General features: G+C 37.2%; 1 protein-coding gene across 1 annotated transcript in view; it reads right to left on the reverse strand.

Moving 5' to 3' along the window:
- Positions 1–10,273: 10,273 nt before the first annotated feature.
- CCDC50 (coiled-coil domain containing 50) overlaps positions 10,274–20,157 on the reverse strand; it is a 60,050-nt gene continuing 50,166 nt past the window's right edge. Inside the window, exons 7-12 of the mRNA XM_029938733.1 lie at positions 19,886–20,001; positions 19,473–19,517; positions 19,260–19,364; positions 17,364–17,443; positions 12,746–12,852; positions 10,274–11,461 (exon numbers count right to left, since the gene is read on the reverse strand). Coding sequence (XP_029794593.1) covers positions 11,442–11,461; positions 12,746–12,852; positions 17,364–17,443; positions 19,260–19,364; positions 19,473–19,517; positions 19,886–20,001 — 473 coding nt within the window. The 3' untranslated portion in view covers positions 10,274–11,441. The remainder of the gene's footprint in view (positions 11,462–12,745; positions 12,853–17,363; positions 17,444–19,259; positions 19,365–19,472; positions 19,518–19,885; positions 20,002–20,157) is intronic.

Raw genomic sequence — 20,157 nt, forward strand, 5'->3', positions numbered from 1 at the left:
GCAATGCAAATACAATGGCATAAATAGGGTGAAAGGGAAAGTGCGGGAAAAAGTGAGCTGAGCAGCTACACTAATACCAGAAAAAATACTTTAAGTCAAAACTGTTATAAGAGACAAAGAAGGACATTATGTAAGTGGGTCAGTTTCATCAAGAAAACATAATTATAAACACATGTGCACCAAACAGAGCCTCAGAATAAATATGGGAACATTAACTGAAGGAGAACTGAAGGAGAAACGGTTGTACAACTGTAGTCAGGAAACTCCAATACACCACTTTTAACAATGAGCACAACACCTAGATAGAAGATCGGTAAGGAAATAGTGCACTTGCACAACGTTGTAAACCAATCAGACCTAACAAACATACAGAGTACTCAATCCAACAACAGCCAAATACACATTCTTCTCAAGTGCACATGGAATGTTGTCCAAGAGAGACTATATGTTAGACCATCAGAGTCTAAATAAAATTTAAAAGATTGAAATCATACAATAAGTATCTTCTCTGAATGCAATGTAATAAAGCTGAATATCAAGAGATGTGAAAATGTTTACAAATACATGAAAATTAAACAACACATTTTTAGACAACCAACAACCAATGGATCAAGACAAGAAATCAAAAGGGAAATTAGAATATACTAAGAAGAAAAACAGCAAAAAACACAACATATCAAAACTTATGATAAACAACAAAGGCAATAATCAGGGAAATTTATAACTGTAATTGCACTATTAAAAAGAAAGATCTCAAACCAATAACCTAACTTTATGTCTTGTGGAGCTAGGAAAAAAAAAAGCACTACACTGAAAATTATTAGAAGAAAAAAAATAAAATAATAAAGATTAGAATGAAGATAAATGAAACAGAGAATAGAAAGATAATAGAATCAACAAAACCAAAATTGGTTTGTGGAAAAGATCAACAAAATTGACAAACCTTTAGCTAGACTGGCAAAGAAAAAAAAGGAAAAAGCAAATAACTAAAATCAGAAGTAAAAGTGTGAAGGGGGACCTGGGTGGCTCAGTCAGTTGAGCATCCGACCTCAGCCCAGGTCATGATCTTGTGGTTCACCAGTTTGAGCCCTACATTGGGATCTGTGCGGACAGCTCACAGCCTGGAGCCTGTTTCGGATTTTATAGATCTCTCTCTCTCTGCCTCTCTCCTGTTCACGTTCTTTCTCTCTCAAAAATAAATTAAAACATTATTAAAAAATGAGTGTGGACATTACTACCAACCTTCCAGAAATAAAAAGGAGTCATACAGAATGCTATGAACTACATGAAAAAATCAGGTAGTCTAAATGAAAAGAACAAATTCTTAGAAACACAAAAATTACCCAATCAAGAAGAAAGTGATCATCTCAACAGACCTGTAAGTAAAGACTGAATCAGTAAATAGACTCCCAAAAAAAGAAAAGCCCAACACCAGATGGCATCACTATTAAATTCTACCAAATATTTAAAGAATTAACACTAGTAATTCTGAACTTTTTTCAAAAAACAAAAAAGGAGATAACAATTTCTAGCTCATTATATGAAGCCAGCATTACTCTGATATCAAAGTTAAAGATATCACAAGAAAATAAAATTACAGACCAATATTCCTTACAAATATTGATGTAAAAGTCATCAATCAACAAACTACCAGAAAAAAATAATTCAACAGCATGTTATAAGGTTTGTACACCATAACCAACTGGAACTTATCCCAGGAATGAAAGGATAGTTCAATTTAGACAATCCATCAGTATAACATGTCACAATAAAGAAAACACACATAAACAGATTCCCACCGGAACCTGCACATAATCAAGTCAACTGACACAGAAAAGGTATCTGACAAAGTCCAACACCCTTTTATGATAAACACTAAAAACTGTAGGGATATAAAGGAATTTCCATGACAGAATAAAAGATATTTATAAAACTTCGACAAAAAACATATACTCAATGGTAAAAGACTGAATGCTTTTCACCTAAGATAAAAACAAAACAAGGATGCCCACTTTCACTGCTGTTATTCAACATTGTGATGGAAGTTCTAACCAGAGCAATTAGACATGAAAAGAAATAAAATGTACCTAAGTTGGAAAAAAAGGAAGTAAAACTATCGTTTTTTTCTTATGACATGATCCTATGTATCAAAAATCTCTGAGAATCCACAAATTACTAGAGTTTAAAAATAGTCAGTAAAATTGCATATCAACACAGAAAATCAACTGTTTCTGTACACCAACAAAACACAAAAACAAAAAAACCTGATTTCCCTGAGCCTCTGTCTTAATTGGCCTAAATACACCAATTACAAGACAGATACAGCAGAATGAATTTAAAAATATCCAACTATATACTTTCTACAAGAGATTTACTTCAAATATAATGGAACACATAGGTTGAAATTTAAAAGACCAGAAAAGACATGTTGTGTCAACATTTATTAAGAAGCACATGTGGCTATATCAACATCAGAGAAAGTATATTTCAAAGCAAAGAAAATTACCAGAGGCAGAGAGGGTCATTATAGGATGATAAAATGGTCACCCCACGAAGAAGCCACAGCAATCCTAAATGTGTATGCATCAAACAAGCATTTAGATCAAACAAACAACAAGATCACAAAACACATGAAGCAACAATATTAATAAAACTGAAATGAAATACAAATTACAATTATAGTTGGAGAGACCATACCCCTCTTTTGACAGCTGATAAAACAACTAGACAGAAATCAGTCTAGATGTAGAACTCAACACCACCACTGACCAACAAGATCTAATCAACATTTATAGAATTCTCCAAAGTCAAAATACACATTTTTTTCATAGAACATATACTCAAGACAATATCGGGACCTAAAACAAACCTCAAAAAATTTAACAGAATTGAAATTGTGCACTGTGTGTCCTCTAACCACAAGAGAACCAAACTAGTAATTAAATATACAAGGAAAACCTCAAAAACATGGAAACAAAATATAACATTTCCCAATAATGCATGGATCAAGTAAAAAGTCTCTAGGGAGATTTTTTTTTAATACATTGAATGAAACAAAATGAAAATATAACATATTGTAGCTTGTGTCATGGCTAAAGCAATGCAGTTTAATAAAACAAAAATTTATATCACTAAATGCTTATTTAGGAACATTTTTTAAGGAATGAAATAGAGCTACAAACCCAGCAGTCATCAATGAGACAAGGGAATACAACAAAAATTCTACACACATGAATTTCACTATGTTGGATAAAATAGCCGAACTCCTTGAAAAACATTAACTCATTCAGTAGGAAATACATAACTCAAATAGGCCTTAACTGTTAATGAAATTGAATTTTTCATTTAAAAACTCCCAAAAAGGATATATCCAAGCACACATGGTTTTTTCCACTGGAGAATTTTTATAAAACTTGTATTAGAAAGATTAGCAATTCTATACAATCTCATTCAGAAAAATAGAAAAGACAAAAATCTGTATTTTTAGCATTGCACTAATATAAAATCCAAAGACAGTACAGTTACAGATCAATATTCCTCAAAATAATTGCAAAACCCCTTCAAAAATATTAGCAATTCAACAATATATAAAAAGGATTATACATATCAATGTATTTCCATATACTAGCAAAAAATATGCAGACACAAAAATATCAATAGCTGCACAAAAATAAATACTTCGAAATAAATCTAACAAAACACGTATAGAGCATGTGCGCTGAAATGCCGGCTAACGAAGTCAAGGATTTAAATAGCTGGAGAGCCATACTTGTAGTCTGTTTTTGAAAGACTCAACACAGTGAAGATGTCATTTCTCCCCAGAAGTTTCATGCAATTCCTTTCAAAAATCCCAGCACTGTTTCTAGTAGATATAAACAAGATTATTCTGAAATTCAAAAGAACTAGAATAGCTAAAACAATTTGGAAAAATAGAGTGCCAAGAATCAGTCTACCTCATTTCAAGGCTTACTGTGTAGCTACATCAACACCTGCGGTACTAGCAAAGGGAGGGGCACAGATCAATGAACAGAACAGAGAACTCAGAAATAGACATACACAAAATATACTCGACTGATTTTTGACAAAAATGTAAAAACAATTCAATGGAGGATGGCCTTCAAGAAATAGTGCTGAAGCAATCGGATATCTACACAAAAATTAATAATAAATCTTGACCTAAATGTCACACTGTATGTAAAAACTAAAGGGGCACATGGGTGGCTCAGTCAGTTGAGCATCATACTTTAGCTCTGGTCATGATCTGTGAGTTTGACTCCCACATCAGGCTCGCTGCTGTCAGCCTGTCAACGCAGAGCTCTCTTTGGATCCTCTGTCCCCTCTTTCTGCCTTTCCCCCACTTGCACGCTCTCTCTCAAAATGTAAATAAAACATTAAAAAAAAAAACTAACTCAAAAACAAGTCAAGGACTCTCATGTAAAACTTAAAACTGAAACAGAAAAATATATGTATACAGAAGAAAACGCTGAGGATGTAGGGCTAGGCAGAGTTGTAAAAACATGACACCAAAGCATGATCCATAAAAGGAAAAATTTATATACACCACTTGGTACTCCTCTCCAGGACAGAAAAGTCCATTCTCATTTGCACTTACACCGTTCAGAGCTGCTGTCCGCTGTACCTGCAGACACACGCACTCACTTACACACACGCCTCCCGTTCTGTGTGAAAGCCGGAGGCTGGGTGAAGGTAAGAGGGTAGAGCCTGGCAGATCAGCTGAAGGGGCCCGCGGTCAGGCACACAGGCAGGCAGTGACAGCCCTGCTCCTGAGGGCACAGACTATTAGGTGACGGATGACACCAGGTACACGGCAGACGGAGCTGTTACACTCACGGAGTCTCGCATCATTCGGAGTTTTGTGTGAACACCCACTTACCTTTTTTCTCCCAAAGCCCTCAAACTAAGCCATCAACCATCACACAGAACAAAGCCACTTCTCTAAGCAAATTTAGGTTTGGGAGTATTTGTTGAGGACTTCGGTGTACTAGGGATTAGTATCAGATTTGGGAGCAATTGTTAGCAATTTCGATGTAGTGGATATATATCATCATCATTGCTATACATGGCTGCAGTGGATGGAACTGGAATAAGGGAAAACCTGGTATTAAACAAAGATATAGGAGGGTTATTTCATAAAGAAAAAATAATAATACTCCTTCCCCCAGAACTTCCCAAGTACTTGACTGCAGTAAAGAAAACAAGAGACCATAGACGTAACAAATGGATGATTTTATTAAGAGAGAAGGACAAGATTGGTGTTTGCCTCCAACCATCCAGGAAAACAACAAGCACACAGACATACACATACTTTGGTTTAAAAATTATTCATAATATTAATGTTAAACCTGATATTTAAAGAATCATATGCGACAGAAGTGTAAAAACAAACCATAAAAACACAAGCTTGCATAGATGAATTAATGTCGATGTAGAACTGGCATTTAAGGGAGGCCTGAGCACCGGAGAGTGCTGAATGACATTACCTCCCCAGCCTCCCACAATACGGCAAAGTCACCAGCACCATGGTTCTCACTGTCCCCGATGAGGTCCTGAGCAGGAGCAACTTGTCTGTATGAAGGTGAACTGAAACAGACTGCTTCCACCAGCCTAGTGCAGATGGGTGCGTACACCCACCAGTACTCCACACCAGTCACCTCTAAGGCATCCACAGAGTGTCCCTCACAGTTTCATTAATCTCTAAATAGGCATGGGGTTTGAGGTGGCCTCTTCGCTTTCTGTCCTCAGACAGACAACTGTATTCCATTAAGTTTCGGCTCATTTCCATGAAGTAGCTATTTCTTTCTGGCTACAAATTGGTGAGCACCTGCATTACGATCTCAGCCAGTTTTTAAACATCCCTACATTCCAGGTGCCAAAGGGCTTCTTACCAAAAACTCAGACTGTCGGGCATTGTGCAGTATCTCCTTCAGGAAAGCACTTTTCCAAATTATATGTCAAATGACAGCACCACCTCCAATTTCCTGAGCAACTTGATTTATACGAACATACTCTTGTACTTTATAATTCAGCACCTTTTCAAAATATAATCTTGTGCTGGGATGGATTATTTTTAAGGGAAACCCCATTACAGAGAATTCTCATCGTGGAACACCATTTTTATATGCTATCTTCCCACTCTACCTCCTCATTATTTATAACACTTCATGAAATAAATACTGGGCTGCCTTTAAGAGGCAGGTGAAAAATATAATTATTTCTGGAAAAAAGGCATTTGGCTGTCGGTTAATAGCAAGAGCTAAAGTTATAGCCTACAGTGAATTCAAGGCCTAATTCAACCAGAAAAAAAAAAAATTCTGACCTCAAAAACCCTCTCACTAAATGTAATAGCTAGAAACTATTTGAACAATTATGATGTGAAATTTAGTGCAACAAAAACATACCCTAAGTATGCAATGTATAATAGTATATTTCTTAACTGTGTTTTTACTGCTCTTAATCCTTGCTTTTTTGTGACGGACATGTCACTCAAAAACCCTGTCTTTCAATTCTCCTATTCTTTGTATAACTTCAACTACGAACAACAGGGCACTAGCTAAGATGCACAACTAATTCTGTCCTTATCTGAAATGCGGAAACCAGCACTGTGCTCACTCACTAGACTATGAAGTTACTCAAAATGAGAAAAATATTTTCTAGCTTGCTGAAAATAAACCACAATATATTAAATGTATTAGGAACATGTTCCTAGGCAGTATTCACAACTATAGAAGGGAAGAAGATGGTTTTTGAGACTAATTCCCTAAATCAACATGATTGCTTAGATGATTCTGTTTACGCTGTCAAATACAACCCTTATAAAGTTATAACACTCTGGTGTCTTCCTTCCCACAGGAAAAGTTTTCCTGCTTAATCTTCTCCTAAAAGTAGTAAAATAGAAACACCCTTCACATCAACATTTCTCTCATTTCAAGTAAATGTCTCTTTTTTGTTTGGTTTTCTTTCTTTTTTTTTTTTTTTGTCAATGGTATTAAAAACACATGAGTGTTGGGTTTAATTTTTACAAAACAGTAAGTGACTTCACTATGTGATACAACCTTTGGAAATATCTCCTACATAGTCACTATAGAAGACAGTCAACTCTCAGTTATTCAGGAAACGATAACCTGAAGATTCTGGCTAAGAAATTCTCACTCTCCTTCCACCAGCCTTTTTGGTCATGCCCCTGCTCATTCACAGATTGAGAGGCAACTCAATGAAACGACAGATCTACCAGTGTATACGTCAGCCATAGCTCTGTGGTAGGAAGTCCAAAGTTTCTGACAGCAAGGATGTTTTGGGATCACCTGTGAATTTTATATCTCAGTGGAGAGCTGACAAGTCATTCACATGTAGGAAGTACAGTACGCTGACCTTGGTCAGAATCAAGTGAATTTAAGGCAATACTGCTCCTCAAGGCATTGCTGACAACAAGTGCAAGTCTCATCAGAAAAGTGACTCTGTAAGACATGAAATCTGCCAGGTTACCCCTTCCTTTTTGACTTCTCTGGGATTAAATTTCAGCGTTTCTAACAATAATTAAATGGCAGGAGCAACAACAGCCTGGACCCTTCCCTTTCATAATCCTAAGTGTCCTCAGGGATGAAGGAGATCCTCTGACGAGGAATTAGGAGGACACTGTGCGCCACGCAGCAGTCTCAGGAGAGTCTCCAGCCTGCTCCTTGCTGATCATGTTACCTCTTGGAAGCTGAGGAGAAGCACAGGATTCTATCAACAGTAAGATAAGCAGTTATGGCTTTAAGACACACAGGCACCACCACAGGAGAGAAAATGGAACCACTTTATCTAGTTGCTTCTCCGACTATGAGCAGTAAGTAAAGGATGAAGTACTTTGAAAATCTGGGTTTTTTTCCTCCTTTTGGATAAAAACACAGGTTTTGGTTATTTTACGATTGTTTCGAAAAAGCCAGTGTTCTAAGAATCTGGCACAATACATCCAGTGAGATCTACCTGAACCCGGTTCCCTCTCACATTGTTCCCTACACAAATACTGTTTTCCCAAGAGGGAAAAGAGCCTTTCAGTACAAGTTCTATTCTGTTCTGAGTCCCTCAGAAAGCTGACTACACAAGGGTCTCACTCCTTTATTTAGAGGGAAGATCTTACAGCCAGTCACCATAGTTCTCTCTCAAGAAAATCATCATGGAATAAGCGAATAATCTTGATATTCCCCAAAGTGATTTTTATACAAAGGCAACACTCATTAAAAATCAAGGCCCTAAAATGTTAACCACTGATGTGGTAAACTGAATGCACCATTTGATATAATAAGAACAATTTGGCACAAGACAAAAACTAGAGAATATTTGACCGTGCTGAAGAAAAATAATTCTCCTTTAAAAGTTAATTATATTTATACTGAAAAGTCCTGACATGGATGGAGAAGTGTGGACAAAGCTAGCAATGAATTTATTCATCATCCAGTTTAGCTGTAGACCACAAAGCGAAGAAAAGGGGAAAATGGGTCTGGCTGACAATTTTCTAGAGGGAGTTCAGTGAACACGAAGCCCAAAGTCACACCACACCTTGCAATACATTGATCTAGATGCAAGTGGCCATTGCAAATCTGTAAAGGTTTTCCTCCTGGGAAACATCTATCCATATCTTTCTTTTCTAATTTAGATGTTTCTCTGTGATCAAAAACTATTAAGTCTTTTTTGCAGTCCATTAGTCTATTGCTGGTTGTTGTAAAGTCACTGGAGAACAAGTAGTTCAAAGCTATGCAAAGTCACTCTAAAAATTTCCATGTTCTTTTATAGCATATGTAGCAACTGTCCAGTCTCCCGTAAAATAATGTCTAACAACGGTTTCACACTACAAATTTTTTTTAACACCAAGCATTTAATCTGACCCCTTTCTGACCTTGCTTCCAGGCAATGAGTTACAAAAAGCTAGGTTGGGGGGGGCAGAAGGTATACACATCCAGTACCCTTATGAGGCTCCACCCTGTGCTCACTCAGCTAGACTAGTGTTAATGGCGCCTCCAGATAAAAGAGGTATAGAAACAAAGATTTCCAAGGCCAGATTATTAGTTTACATCACAAATTCAAGCATAATACACTGTGGACCTAAAAATTGAATTGTTTGTGCTCCAGCAATAGAAAGAAGAACAAAAATAAATGTTTCCACATTTATATAAAAATACCAAAGTGAAACAGAGTGAGGAATGTTTGGCAGTTCCTTTAAACACAGTTGTTAGTTAACTTCTATAGTCTTAAAGATAATAATTATATTTAAATGAGAATAAGACAATTTCACTAATAAAAGGAAAGGAATTACTCTGATACTCTTTAAAAGTGTTTGCTTTACAAAAAAAAAAAAATTAAAATATTTTAAAATTCTAATTTTTTAAAAATCTAGGGGAAAAAAGGAACACATTTCAATACAGATGTTGAATTGGGTGTCACAGGGATCTGACACTTACACAGCTAAAACACTAATATCCAGGGAGTAAGTGGCCTGACAGTTTTTGAATGAAAATGTCTCCAGATAGCATTTTACAATAATAAATATGATTGGATAAAGGACATGAGAGGTAAGATAAATGCAGAATTTTTAAAGTAAAACTGATCTTCGTATAAGATAGAAAAATAAACATTTATGAAATAAAAATAATTTGCTTAACTATCAAATAAAAATACATTGTATTTTGTTCTTTAAAGTTACCACAGAAAACTTTTTAAAACATGAAGCAAAATCACAGGGCAGACAAAGAAAAATACAGCATTACTTTAAGCCAACAAGGCCTCAGCTTTGGATACTGAAACCGCCCTCTAGAATCTGGCTATGGCTGGGACCTCCATTTGTCTGCCCTTGCCTATGTGAAGGAAGATTCTGCCTCATCCATTTCATCATGGTCATTCAAAGTCCTGTTTTTTTCCTCTTTCCCCATTTCTTGAAAATAACTACATCTTCTTAGGATTTGTTTCTTTCTAGATATAATGTTCCTAAAACTTGGCTCTTTTACCCAAGTTTCTACAATCAAAAACTTTATGAACCAATGAAGATCGTTCTCAAAATAGAAAGACCCAAATCCTCTCAAAAACTATTTTCAACAGCTTCCTGAATTCTGCCTCACTTGAAAGCCTATCTGGAAAGATAAGACAAAAAAGGCAGTTCCAAGTAGGAAAAGAATGGATTAACAACCTTTCCTCTAGTCACATCTGTATCTCTTTCCTAAGCAAACACCATACTTGAATGTCAAAACATCAGATTCACATAATGAAAAATGACACAAAGTCAAGCTGAAAGAAAATTATTTATATGTCATGTGATTGCCACTTATGTTAACTAACCAGAATGGGGACGGTAAGTATTTCCACAAGGTGAGGAGCTAGACAGAGACGAGATTTCTCAAAGAGGCTTTAACGGTCTGTTACAACAGAGTCCAACGGCACGTATCACTAACAAATGCATAGAACCAAATACCTGAATAAAGAACCATTTCATCTACTTCAACTTCATGTCAAATTAATCTGATTATTGACAGATACACAAAATATTTTTGGAGTGGCTGCCAACAGAAACTGCCCTGGATCTATGTCTAGAGAGAAAGATGGCATCGTTGCTCATATGAACATTTCCCACACCAGCCGCTGCCCTTGGCTATGTACATGTAAAACAAGTGAAGGGATACAAAGGACTTTTCATTTTTTTCACTTTCAATGGACTTTGCACAGACCTGAGTTAAAATTTCATAGAATTAAACTTTTGCCAATAAATACTACTAAATAGCCCAATACCCCGAGGCCTCCAAAAGCCTTACTGTAGAAGCAACAGCAGAGCAAGGGACTGAGCATGCCATCTGGGCCAATTCTCCCTGGAGGGCTTAGACGGGTGTGCAAAACCGGTACAGTCCTGGTGGTCCCAGAAACGTGTTTCAACTGTCCCAGATTTTTTTTTTAATACTTTATGGTTCTGATGTTCTCTATATTCCTGGAGAATACAAAAGCCAAAAGATTCCTTCTTCAATATACCATACACTAATGCACAAAAAAAGCTACTTGTTATGTTCTTTTATTGTGCATTGCATCCAAATACTGTGTTTTACTCTGATCATTATCTCCACAAAATTCTAACAGCTAAATCAAGCCTAGTCTCTAGATACCAGTACTCCATACCTAGCAAACTGGCATTGTACGGAGCTTTTAGATACTATATCCCAGGAAGCACTTGCAGAATAGAGGTGGCCAACATCCAGAAGCTAGACTTTCTTGTACTGCCCAAGTGATCCGGAATAACCAAAACATTCTGAATGAATTAAGATTATTTATGGTCTGAGAAACACTTGAAGGTAAATCCCAGGTATACAAACAGAGGAAGAAAAAAAATGACCATGGAATGCATTCTGTATCATCCAGTAACATTTGCTACAGTGAGTCCGTTTTCAAGGCAGATTCCTAGGTTTTTACTGCTTATAATGGAAACCTTGGAAAAGAGAAAAAAAGAAGAAACACCATTAAGGAAAAACCTCTAAAACTGTTTTCTCCGTGTTCAGGCAAAATAATTTTCTTAATTTCTATGCATTTCAAATGGTTCATGTTTTCTTTGTTCTTGATTATAAAATACATACAGAATCAATGTGTTATTTTCAACTATGTATCAAATGTATGTCAAAGACAGGAAGGCATCCTCTAACATGTAATGCATGCATATAATCTGGGGGGAAAAAAATCATGAGCTACTTCCAGTTAGCCCAGTGATGATGAAAAAGCCACCAACTGACAGAAATTGTAGTGTATGGGGTTGTTTTGATAATGCCCAAACAATTCCATCTTTTTAAAAAATGTTTATTTATTTATCTTGAAAGGGAGAGAGTATGAGCAAGGAGGGGCAGAGAGAAAGAGAGAGAGAATCCCAAGCAAACTCTGCACTGTCAGCACAGAGCCGACACGGAACTCCCTCTCACAAACCATGAAATCATGACCTGACCTGAAACCAAGAGTTGGATGCTTAACCGACTAAGCCACCCAGGCGCCCCCAATTCCAGCTTTTAAATAATGTCTTTTGTCTTATTATCAATATAATACTTTTTTTATTAACATATTTGGTCCAAAAAATTAAATAAAAGATTTGGTTTAAGACTTCATATTCTTTCTTCATTTCCTTTGCATTGTTTTTCTTTTGTGTGACAGTTTTCTGTGATGTGTATATGTATGCGTATACTTCAATTTTTTAAATTTTGTCTATTTTCTTTTTTTAAGTTTTTATTTTAATTCTAGTTACTTAACAGTGTCATATTAGCAGGTGTACGGCACAGTGATTCAGCACGTCCCTGCATCACCCAGCGCATATCACGAGTGCCCTCCTTAAGCGCCATGTATTTAACCCGCCCCCATCATCTCCCTTCTGGTAACCATCAGTGCGTTCTCTAGAGTTAATAGCCTGTTTTCTTGGCTTGTCTGTCTGTCTGTCTGTCTGTCTCTCTTTTCTTTTGCCTTTGCTCATTTGTTTTGTTTACAGGCACCCTTTAACAACATAATGAAAGCCACAAATTCTCTCTGGAGGAAAATGCACATACATAGACAATCTTATATTCACTTTAAGGTGTTTTCTGTTTTACCTGTTTTGTTTTTTAACTATAATGACCTTCTGAAACGAAGGATAACTTATTTTACCACTCTAGTGATATATAAGACACAATTTGATTTTTCCACCATAGCATGAGCATTATAAAAAAAAATCCTACACCTAACCATATGTTTTTCTTACCTTTATGAGAAGATTCTGATTTTGAGAAATGACGTGTGGAATTATGCTGGTTTGTCACGTGAGTGTAATCCAAATCCCCAGTTTCTGTCATGGCAGGTGGTGGTGGCCTGATGGGAAGACGAATTTAAAGAGATAGTCTAAGTAGTGGTGACTACAGAGCCCTTCTCATTGGACTGCAAGGTAAAAACATTTTTTTTTTTTTTTTTGGTAGAAACGCAAAGCCACAATGTAGCAGAATTCTCATCTTAGTTCCTGGCCTGTTGCATAACCTTGGGAGTAAATTATTTTAGCTTACTGTTCCCTTTGCTTTGATGCACGTAACTCAGTAAAAACAAGTATTTACTTAAACACCTAATACATGTGGGCCACTGTGCTAAGGGTTAGGGAGACAAAGATTAATGAGATGTGTGACCACTGCTGTTAATGAGAAATTTACTTTGTTTTGGGAAGCTTTATGAAGAAAAAGAAGAAAAAAGGAAAGAACAGAAGGAAAGTAATAAAGAAAGTTAAGGGATGAAGGAAAAAAAATGCGAAGGCAGGGGTCAGGTAAGGAGGGAGGAGAGGGAAGAAGGAGAGGGCAGGGAGAGGACATGGGTCAGCACATAAAATTTAGTCAATGCTCCTAATTCCACTAGGTGGCAAAGTGGAGCTTCTAAGCTAAGGACAGTCACACATTGGCAACTTTCATGTCAAAAGAAGACAAATATAAAAAAAAAAAAAATTGGGAAATTTTTACTACTCCAAAATTTGTATTATTCTAATATTATATCATATAGACATTCTGCAAATATTTGGCATTGATGAAGATAAAAAATAAAATCCTTTTTTTAAAATGGTTGTTCTCAAAGGTACACTTAAATATTGCATTAAAGCATGGAACCAGGTGAGGGAACATAATGTGTCAAATATCTAACCACGCTGTAGGATGCTCTTTGTAACCATATACGCAATCTGAAGGCCTAAGTATACTGCAGTTCAGAAAGTTATGGTCAGCTTGGTACAAAGGCTCTGTCATAGAAGAATGCAAACGTGATTTCAAATTTTCACTCTGTCCCTAAGCAAGAGGTCTCTCCCTGGGTATTCAGAGTCTGCAACAGGTCAGCAAAGGATCCAGACTTGGGTCTATATTGAGGACTCTGGCACTCAGATGATCTCGATTAACTTTCAGGACAAGTCAGCATGGTAGCTGTCAAACAGATATTTTAGAGTTAAATTAGGTGAGATGAAGTTAGTTATCTGTCCAAGCTCACACAGTTGTTAAATGGCAGGGCTGGGGCTCAAACGTCCCTTGACTTCAAAATCTGTGCTGTGTACTGCACTGTGCTCTGCTACATAGATGTGTATTTTTACCAGCAGCAGTAACTACATTCAAGACTATACACACACAGTCTGTACATTATCCTTGTGTTTTAATACTTCCATGCATTTGTTCTATATGTAATTAATGTGGGCATAACAAATGATACAGCATTTTTCATTTTTCTTGTTTTTCACTTCGAACTATGTGCTTATCAAATATTAGATAATTAAAGAGTGCTTTTCTTTTGTTATTAACTGACATAACATTTACTTTAAAAAGTAGGGTTACAAGTTGGCAGGAAGAGTTGAGAAAAACAATCTGACTCTAGAATTAAGAAACTCAACTTTAAAAACAGGTGGCTAAAGAAGTAACTTAGACCCAAGAAAAAAGGATTGGGAATCAGGGAGCAGAGCCTCATCTCTACTTTTTTTTTTTTTTTTTTAATTAAACTCTGGTATTAAGAGAACCAAACCCAGGAAAACAAAAGCCACATGGGACTCCCCAAACCAAACAATCACTGCCTCACCATCAATTCCTCATCAAGGAAAAGGGTGCCAACACGTGCGCAGCACCCACGGAGCTCACACACATCCACTGGGGTCTCCACACAAGGATAAAACGAGTCAATCTAGAATGTCCTCGGTCTCTTTGCATGCTGCTCTGCCTAGTGTCTGAGTCACAGAGAACAAATCTTGGCTTATGGTGTTCAGGGGTCCCTACTGAACAGATTCACTACACTGGAGACTGCTGTTTTAAAGTGAAGGGTATTCACATCCAAAATTAGAAAAATCTTGTTAACCAACATTTGTTTTATAGTTTTGGATGTATTAGGAATACCTGTTTCCTGTTGTTCTCCTGAAATGATTTCTATGTTTAGGTTAGCAACAGAGGCAAAATACCTTTCAGAATTTACTCAAAAGTCACTTAAGAGGCCCTCTTTAGGCGGTCCCCTTATTTCTCTTATACCACCATGTACTTTTCACCAACGCTTTCAACATGATAATAGCTATTTGTATACTGGGTCAGATGAGAAATTTCATAAGAACAGGAAACAGTACTTTCTTGCTAACTGCTGCTTACTCTAAGATAAAGTTCTCTCTTTTCTAAGAGAAAAATGTAAATAAAACGCCAGGTAGTATTATCAGTATAAAATACTCTACTGAAAAGATCTTGGAACCTGGTTGAAACTTTTTCCAGTTACAAAGAGTTGAAGTTAATTCAGATCGCCCGCTGCTTCTCCGTTTCCTTAGAGAGAGGAGAAAATCTTGTAACGGATAAAGAAACCGATGTGTGACCAGAAGTGTCACAAGCTCCTCACAACAACCGGTCTTCCCTCTGCCACTATCTCTACGCTGAAGTAAACGCCTCGGCCCGGGAAGCTTCGTGTGCTCCAGTCCTTGACACCATCTCTTTCTGTGCAAAGAGCTAACTCAGTCCACCATAATTACACGTGAAGGAGAAAGAGAAAAGGAACAAAGTGTGAAGGAGGAAATCACAGACTCTAATCAGAAAGCAGATTCCAATATTAGTTGTCTAAGGCATCGATAATAATAGGCTTAATTTTTAACTCTGAAAATACAGATTCCATAAAATTCTAATTTTTGTTTTGTCGCCTACTCCCGTGTCTGTACCTGCACACGAAATCTTTCTGACACTGAGACTGAACGGCAACTGTTCCTCTCAGGTCCCCTCCACCAGTCGCAGACCACTTTCACTCATTGATAATAGCCATTTTCAATACAGGACTGTCTGATTATTCATTCTTTCAACATGCCAAATATTTTTAAAAGTACATGTTATATTTCAGAAACTTATTTTCAACTTTAATACATCTTTTTAAATAGCCATTCCAGATTGTTCTGTCATATCTAGTGTCAAAATCAGTGTTCTAAAGAGCCCCAAAATTTTGAAGACTGCAGAGTAAACCTAAAGACTTTAATTCAGCGACTAAAGAAAGCCAAGTAAACCAAACCTATTAACCTACTGAGAACAGAGGAGTTACTTCTTATTTAACTTGGATATTGCAGGGATGAAAATAAAACTACATAATTATAAAGTTTGCCTTAAACCTCTGGCATGTGCTTAACTAAAAGATACAAGAAGAACCAACTTTATACAATTGATAGAACATACTAGTGCCGCCCTAAGAGCTTTACAAACCTGATGTAGTTTTCCGAAAGATATCTTCTAAAAGCCCATGAGTTTAAAAATAGGGTATGGCTTTTTAGAAGACACTAAATATATTCACTTTAAGAAAACAAGTCTAGCAGCTTAAGTGTGGGCACTGAGTAACAACATTGTATGTTTTTCAGTGTGAAAAAAATTCATGCTTTAGAATTAAAAGATATTAATAATTAAGACCAAAAGTCAAGGTTTTAATCGAGTAAATTTGTTAAATGTTAGATTTAATGTTACTTTTGTCTTTTTGTATATAATATTCTTTCTATTCCAATCATGTTTTGTTTTGAAAAGCAACAAAAATCAATAAAGGACCAAAAAAAAAAAAAAGGTTGCTTTCCACTTCCCCAGAGACTTAAATGTTGTCCACACTTAGGTAGAAAGATAGCAACTGGTCCATTAACTAAAACTCAAGGCTGTCTGAGAGAGGTCAGAAAGTACTTACACCATAGCCACAGCTCCTTGATCTAGTGGGATTTAGAATAGTCTGTCATGACTCAAATTAAGTGTTTGCCAAGGATTTGACACTCATGCAGAAATGAATTTAAACATGTGTAAATATCATGCACATACCGCTGTGACCATGAAACTCGGTAAAACTTTAAAACCTGAGATATTAATGGGAAAAACAGTAATCTCATCCCTATTTTTAAAAATTTTTTAATGTTTATTTATTTTCCAGAGAGAAACAGAGTGCAAGTGGGTGAAGGGCAGAGAGAGAGGAAGACAGAGACTCTGAAGCAGGCTCCAGGCTCTGAGCTGTCAGCACAGAGCCCAACACGAGGCTCAAACTCATAAACCATGAGACCATGACGTGAGCTGAAGTCGGATGCTTAACCGACTGAGCCATCCAGGCCATCCAATCTCATCCCTCCTTAGCCGAGAGAAAGGAACTGGTCCTACCAAAAAACACATCATTCTTTATATACCCTAGTTTCTGGTAAAATGATCATTTTCCTGATTTGACTTGTTCAATTTAAAAATGCAAATAAAGTTTGAGAACAATCCTGTAAGACTTGATACTATCTCACAGCTGCCGATTTCTGGATCTCTTCTCCCAAGAATACTCTGCTCAGACAATCCGCATCTTCTTACTCACCCCAAAGTCAAGTTCCTCATTCCCCTCTTCAGGCATCTTACCGTGCTGGCCTGTCATTCTTAGAACGGTGAGGGTCATCACTCTCTTTTGACTTTGAGTGTGCCGATTTAGTTGTTTTTGGCTATAGACAGAAAAAGAAGGGAAAAAAGCGAAAAGAAAAACACACATATAGAAAACAGAAAACAAAGAGTAAGATTATTGGATTTAGAAAATATCTAATTCATGCCAAACTAGTAATTTCAAGATACTTACATTCAGTTGAACATAGAATATTTTTACATATGGCCACTCAGAGATTTAAAAAACTACAGCCACAAAAGTATGCTGGAACCTGTCAGTGGGGCCAGATGAATGGGCTAAATACACATAAACACGCTCCCCCACAGGAGGGCACCCAGCCCCCCATTACTAACATAGCAGCTGCACTACCACCGCTGACCCGAACTTCCAGTCTGTGGAACGCAGGTCTGCGCCCTTAAACTTATTTCTGAACATCAGACTTGGGGATGGTGGTTTTCAAGCTAGAAAACTTCAATCCATTAAATCCACTGTAGGAAACATTCAAGTCAACCTTTCTAAGAGAAGATCTATACCAGCACCAATTACAGAATCTAGAAATTAGGCTCTAATTTGCTAGAACACTTGCTAGAAATGTGGCCTTTCCCCTTTTACTTGCCTGATGCACAATCCTCAAAAATACCTTCTTCTTCATAGCTGGGTTAACAAAGAATCTCAGTAACTTCTGGGCAATTATTATAGCTTACATTTATATAGCAGAAGCATTTGGGGGCCCTTCTACTAAAATGAAATACATCAGGAAAAATCCTGAATTACTAAGAGGGTGAAAGAAGAAGATGATACCTATAAATAATTAACATGGAAATAATATTTTCATTTATTTGTTTTTTGACTGACAACTGAATAACTGAGCAACGGGAAATAGCAGAGCAATACTACTATCATGGGTTCTACGTCCTCTTTTTCCTCCTAATCAATGCTGAGACTGAGATGGAACCAGAGATCCAAGGGATCTGAGAGAGTACAAGAGAGAAGAACAGAGCTAAACATCAGCTATGTCATACATACACACCCCAGCTGCGTCTCCCCCAGGCCTAGGACAAACGCCCTCTCTGAAAAGCCTCTACTGTAGAAATTCATGGCCCCCACACTCTGCTGTTCTATGCTTTCTTCAGTCAGTTCGACCCTGTATTTGTTAGCTGCCTAGTTGTCTTCCTCCTACATTATATATTATTATGAGGAAAATACCTTGGTCTTTCCCTGGAAGTCCAGAGTGGTGCAGGACACACAGTAACTAATGAGTAAAGTCTGTTAAACTGAACTTGCACCCACCTCATGCAACAATTAGATGACTTCACAGCAGAATAAACTGCAGTCACTAACCATTTTGCCTAGTGTTCCTGATTAATGAGGGGAAGGCAGCAGTCCAAGCTCATGCTAGACAGTCCTACATTCCGACTTGAGACGGCTGCTGATGGTGCCTGTCAGCCTGCCACGGATCACTTATGTCAGAGGAAAGAGAAACAGGGGTACAGGAGCACGGATGGACACCAAAAGCGCAGAGAGAGAAAGAAAAGGCCACTGGAGAAATATGAAAGCATGTAAAAATACTACATTCTCCTGTAAGGTAAATAATAGCAAAACTTAGATTACTCATGACCAGTGACATGTGCAACTTAATTGGTATTAAAATGAATGGAATGAGTATTTCAGTCTTGGCGGTTACTTTCTCATGGTTACTGCAAAGAATTAGGATTCTTCGTAAGGAAACAACTTTCATGAGTTGGATTTGCATATGCAATACAGGTAATTTGTATACCCCAAATACACTGGTAGAATGTACCCTAAAAGTAGAGTCCCCTTTACAAAAATAAAAAAATAAATAAAAATGAAAATAAAAAACAATAGACAGACCTTACCTTCCAATCAGGGTCATGCTTTTTTTTGTCCATAGATGATTTCTCCCTCTCCTTGGCTTTCTTGTAAGCTTTCTTTTCTTCAGCCATGAGGAGTCTAGCAATTTCCTAAACAAAATCCAGTCAGTACCACTGATTGCAGAGTTGTGGGCAGAAAATTACTACACTACTTCTAAAGAGAGCTGGTCAATAACTAACTAACTAATAAGAACTCACCTCATCCTGGGCTACTTGAGCCGCTCTCATGTCCACTTGGGTAGCCTATGGTACAAAAAAAGGTAATTTAATTAGAATCTGCACTATCCATTTTTAAAAATCGTACATAGAAATAAACCAGCATTTCAAACCAATTGTAACATCCGTGAAGTTTAACTGGTATGCTTTCACCAGCCACCAGCCGGAGCAGGGCTGTTTTTATCAAAGTCCGCAGAAGATAGGGACATGGGATTCTGGTGCTAATGCTTACTCAGTAAGCAAAACTGGACACTCTCTTCCCATTGCCTTGATTTTCCACCCACAAAAAAGGTTCTCAACTCACAGAGGATCACAATGCATATCACATAATCTCAAATTTTATTCAAGAAAACCTAGTGATGATCACCTAAATTTTTGTATGAAAATTTGCTCACCAAAATTTCTTCTTCTTGCAGTTTTCTGGCAATTTCAGCATCATACCACTCCTGATCCCTGTGGGCCACTCGTGACGGGGTAGAGACAGCCTCTTTCATCCCTCTTGGCTTCATTCCTGGAAAACTCAATGTAATAAGGCGACTGCATTTGTTTTCTGAAAGGTTGCAAAGGTTAAGTTGTTCTTCCCCCCCCCCCCCCCCCGATCTAATATTGACAATACTGCCACCACAGAGCTCAGCGTAGGGTGCACCTGGAATGATTTCTTCCCTTG

The sequence above is a fragment of the Suricata suricatta genome, chromosome 5 (genome assembly GCF_006229205.1).
Source record: "Suricata suricatta isolate VVHF042 chromosome 5, meerkat_22Aug2017_6uvM2_HiC, whole genome shotgun sequence".
NCBI lineage: Eukaryota > Metazoa > Chordata > Mammalia > Carnivora > Herpestidae > Suricata > Suricata suricatta.